The 3733-nt window shown below is 75.0% G+C and overlaps 1 protein-coding gene across 1 annotated transcript in view; it reads right to left on the bottom strand.

Annotated features, from left to right (window-relative positions):
- Positions 1-8: 8 nt before the first annotated feature.
- OPLAH (5-oxoprolinase, ATP-hydrolysing) overlaps positions 9-3733 on the bottom strand; it is a gene marked incomplete at its 5' end in the record, with an annotated part of 5331 nt that continues 1606 nt past the window's right edge. Inside the window, 14 exons of the mRNA XM_085321199.1 lie at positions 9-307; positions 401-498; positions 578-738; positions 839-996; positions 1139-1288; positions 1409-1543; positions 1680-1811; positions 1877-2061; positions 2152-2326; positions 2403-2504; positions 2586-2746; positions 2977-3128; positions 3341-3453; positions 3549-3687. Of these exons, the coding sequence (XP_085177325.1) occupies positions 155-307; positions 401-498; positions 578-738; positions 839-996; positions 1139-1288; positions 1409-1543; positions 1680-1811; positions 1877-2061; positions 2152-2326; positions 2403-2504; positions 2586-2746; positions 2977-3128; positions 3341-3453; positions 3549-3687 (2014 nt within the window). The remainder of the gene's footprint in view (positions 308-400; positions 499-577; positions 739-838; positions 997-1138; positions 1289-1408; positions 1544-1679; positions 1812-1876; positions 2062-2151; positions 2327-2402; positions 2505-2585; positions 2747-2976; positions 3129-3340; positions 3454-3548; positions 3688-3733) is intronic.

Raw genomic sequence — 3733 nt, 5'->3', positions numbered from 1 at the left:
AGGGTACATGTGCCCAGGGCTGCCCCATGGCGTGTGCATACCAGGGGCCAGGTCACCCCACAGGGTACATGTGCCCAGGGCTGCCCCGTGGGGCGTGCGCATCCAGGGCCGCCCCACCGCGGGCGGCTGGGGCCGGGGAGGGCACGGGCCCCCCTCACACGGCCTCCTGCGCCCGCCGGTAGTCGAAGAGGCTCCCACGCTCCGCGAAGCTGCGGGGCGCCGTCGGCTCCGCGCCGTCCTCGGGGTCTCCCGCGGTGCCGGGTGCCCCAAAGCCGCCGCCGCCAGGCGTCCGCAGACAAAACACGTCCTGCAGCGGGGCGAGAAGGGGGGCAGTGGCGGTGCCCCTCGCCGGCACGGGGCCGGCCCCACGGCGAAGGGAGGGGGCACGCCGCGCTCTTACCCCCGGCCGCACCGGCACCGACGTCTTGCYGCCCAGGTTGAGGGTTCGGCCGTCGCGGCGCAGCAGCAGGTTGAGCCCCGGGGAGCCGGGGCTGCCCCCTGCCCGGGAGAGGAGGGGGGTGAGAGCGGGGCCGGAGCGGGGCCGGGCTGGGGGGCGGCGGGGGGCGGGCGCGCTCACCTTGCAGGCCGTAGGGCCGGACGGCGCGGCGCTCGCTCAGCACCGACAGCACCGCGTCCTCGCGGAAGAGCAGCTCCCGCAGCACCCCGTCGCCGCCGCGGAAGCGCCCCGCGCCCCCCGAGCCCCGGCTCAGCTCGAAGCGCCGCAGCACCACCGGGTACCTGGCGGGGGGGGTGAGGGGGCGAGGGGGGGGACACCCGAAACGACAGCGTCAGAGCCAGCCGTGGGCGCTGGGGGGGGTGCCGGGGGTCCCGCACCCACCGCTGCTCCAGGATCTCGGGGTCGGTGATGCGGGTGTTGGTCATGTGGGTGTGCACCCCGCTGCGGCCGTGCCAGCGGGGGCCGGCGCCCGCGCCCCCCGCCACCGTCTCGTAGTAGCCCACGCGCTCGTTCCCGAAGGTGACGTTGTTCATGCAGCCCTGCGCGGGGAGAGACGGGAGGAGGAGGAGGAGGAGAAGGGCCCCCCCCCAGCCCGTGGGGCGGCTGGCAGGCCCCGGCCCCCAGGACCCTCCTCCCAAGGGAGCCGGCCCCCTGCGCGCCCCCCGAGGCCCCCCGCCCTACCTGGGAGGCGGCGCAGACCCCGAAAGCCTTGAGGATGACGTCCACCACCCGCTGGGAGGTGAGCACGTTGCCCCCCACCACGGCGGCCTCGGGCGAGGGGTCCAGGATGGAGCCCTTGGGGATGACCACCCGCACGGGGGCCAGGCAGCCCTGGGGGGGGGGGGACGAGAGCCGTCAGCCCCAGCTCCGCCCGGACCCACAGCTGGACGTCCCCTTGCCCCCAAAGCCTCGCGGCGCCCGCCCCACGGCCGCGGGGGCCGCGGCGCCCACCTGGTTGAGCGGGATGTCCTGCCCCACCATGCAGCGCAGGCAGTAGATGAGGGCRGAGAGGGTGATGGCGCGCGGGGCGTTGCAGTTCCCGTACACCTCGTGGCCGGAGCCGGAGAAGTCGAACACGGCGCTGCCCTGCGCAGACAGCGGGGCTGGGACGCGGCCCCCCGACCTCGGCCCCCCGGCTGGCTCCCCTTCCTCCCGGACACCGCCCATCCCGGGGGCCCTCCGGCATCCCGGAGCASGACGGGCGAGCCGGGACCCGGCTCACCTCCTGCGGGTCCACCTGCACCCGCAGCCGGATGGGCGAGCCGTCGTCCATGTGGTCCTCAGCCTCCACCGACGTGCCCCAGCGGGCGGCGAAGCCCTTGAGCATCTCGCGCACGGCCACCTCGGCGTTGGCCTGGGGAGGGCAGGGCGTCACGGGGGCGGCGGGCCGGGGGCGGGCGGGCAGCGCGCGGCCCTTACCTGGATGTGGGCCATGTAGGCCTGGACCACCTGGAGGCCGTAGAGCTCGATGAGCTCGTTGACCAGCTGGATGCCCTTCTGGTTGGCGGCCACCTGGGCCCGCAGGTCTGACAGGTTGTCCTGGAGGTTGCGGGTGCCGCTGCTGCCGGGGATGCGGCCGGGCGCCATCAGGGCTTCGGTCACCGCTGCCGGGGAAGCGGATGAGCAGGAGCGGGGCGGGGAACGCAGGACCCCCCGGCACCCCGCGACACGGCACCCTCCCAGCGCCAGCCTACCCTCCTCCTGGAAGACGCCATCCTTCACCAGCTTGAAGGAGACGAATACGGCTCCCTCCTCCCGCAGCGTCTTGGAGTGGGGCGGCATGGAGCCGGGGGTGATGCCCCCGATGTCCGCGTGGTGCCCGCGGCTGGCCACGAAGAACACGGGCTTGGGGACGCCGGCCCAGAAGACCTGCGGAGAGCTTGGTGCTGAGCCCAGTACCACGGAGGGGGCAGCCCCCCAGGTGCCCCCGGTGCCCCCCACTCACAGGCGTGATGACGGTGAGGTCGGGCAGGTGGCTGCCCCCCGCGCACGGGTGGTTGCTGAGGATCACGTCGCCCTCTCGGAGGTCCTCGCCGAGGTTGCGAATCTGGAACGGCACCGGGGGGAGAGGGGGAACAGTTCAGCGGGGCAGTGGGGAGCCGGGGGGCTGCCGGAGCGACCCTGGTACCTGGAACTGGACGGTCTCCTGCATGGCGCCCAGGTGCACGGGGATGTGGGGGGCGTTGGACACCAGCCCCCCGTCCGGCCCGAAGAGCGCGCAGGAGAAGTCCAGCCGCTCCTTGATGTTGGTGGAGATGGCTGTCCGCTGCAGGATGCGGCCCATCTGCTCTGCGGGGGGCACCGAGGGGCCACGGCGGACCCTGAGAAGGGGGGCGGGGGCTGGCGTGGGGGCAGCAGCCCCCCACCCCGCAACGCCCCCAGCCACCACACCGGCGCCGTCCCCAGAGCCCCCTTCATGCCCGGCTCCCACGGGTGTCCCCGCASCTCTCTCCCTCCCGACCGCCAGAATTTTGGCCCCGCTGCGCGCCCCGCTCGGGGCCGGGGCGGCCCTGCCGCACCTGCGATGCTCATGAAGCGGTGGGAGAAGATGGAGAGCTGGATGGCGTCGAGCTGGGTGCCGACGGGGCTCGGCTTCCCGGAGCCGACGGCGATGCAGACGTCCCCGAAGCGCGTGAGGCTGGCGGTGCAGCCCGGCTCGATCAGGATGGTGCTGCGGGAGAGACGGCGTGGCGTTGCGCTACGGGGGGCTGCGCCCGGCCCCGCGGGGCGAGAGCCCGGCCGGGCGCGCGGCGAGGCAGGCGCCTCTCCCTGCCCCGGGGCCAGGGACGGGGCGGACTCGTCCTGGCTCCTCCGACTAGTCCTTAGCGTCCTTCCCCGCCGRGGCGGGGGCCCAGGCGTCCGGGCGCCCCCGGCCCTCCCCACCTGTTCTTATCGATGATGATGCTGGGGCCGGGGATGGAGTGGTCGCAGGCGAGCTCCTCCAGCAGGTACACCGGCGTCTCCAGGTAGCCGTCCTCGAAGTAGCACCGCGTCACCTGGGGGGCCGCGGCCGAGTCCCGAGTCCCGTCCGGGGTCGCCCCTTCCTCCGGYGGCCCCGCGGGAGCCGGCCCGGCCCCGGGGCAGCCCTCACCGTCTCCACGCGGGCCGGCTTCCCGCTGGGGGCCAGGGGGGTCTCGCAGCTGATCCCAGTGCTGCCCGTGCCCCTGACCCGCACGTCGTCCACCACCACGGCGCGGTCGGGGATGGTGAAGCCGAACTCCGTCATGTACCTGCGGGGCAGGAGCGGGCGCCGGCTGCGGCGGGCAGCGCCCGGCT

The sequence above is a fragment of the Rhea americana genome, unplaced genomic scaffold (assembly GCF_003343005.1).
Source record: "Rhea americana isolate MKP2758 unplaced genomic scaffold, rheAme1 scaffold_685, whole genome shotgun sequence".
NCBI classification, from domain to species: Eukaryota; Metazoa; Chordata; class Aves; order Rheiformes; family Rheidae; genus Rhea; species Rhea americana.
The sequence above is the reverse complement of the archived record's forward strand: the minus strand, read 5'-3'. Positions and strand labels throughout refer to the sequence as shown.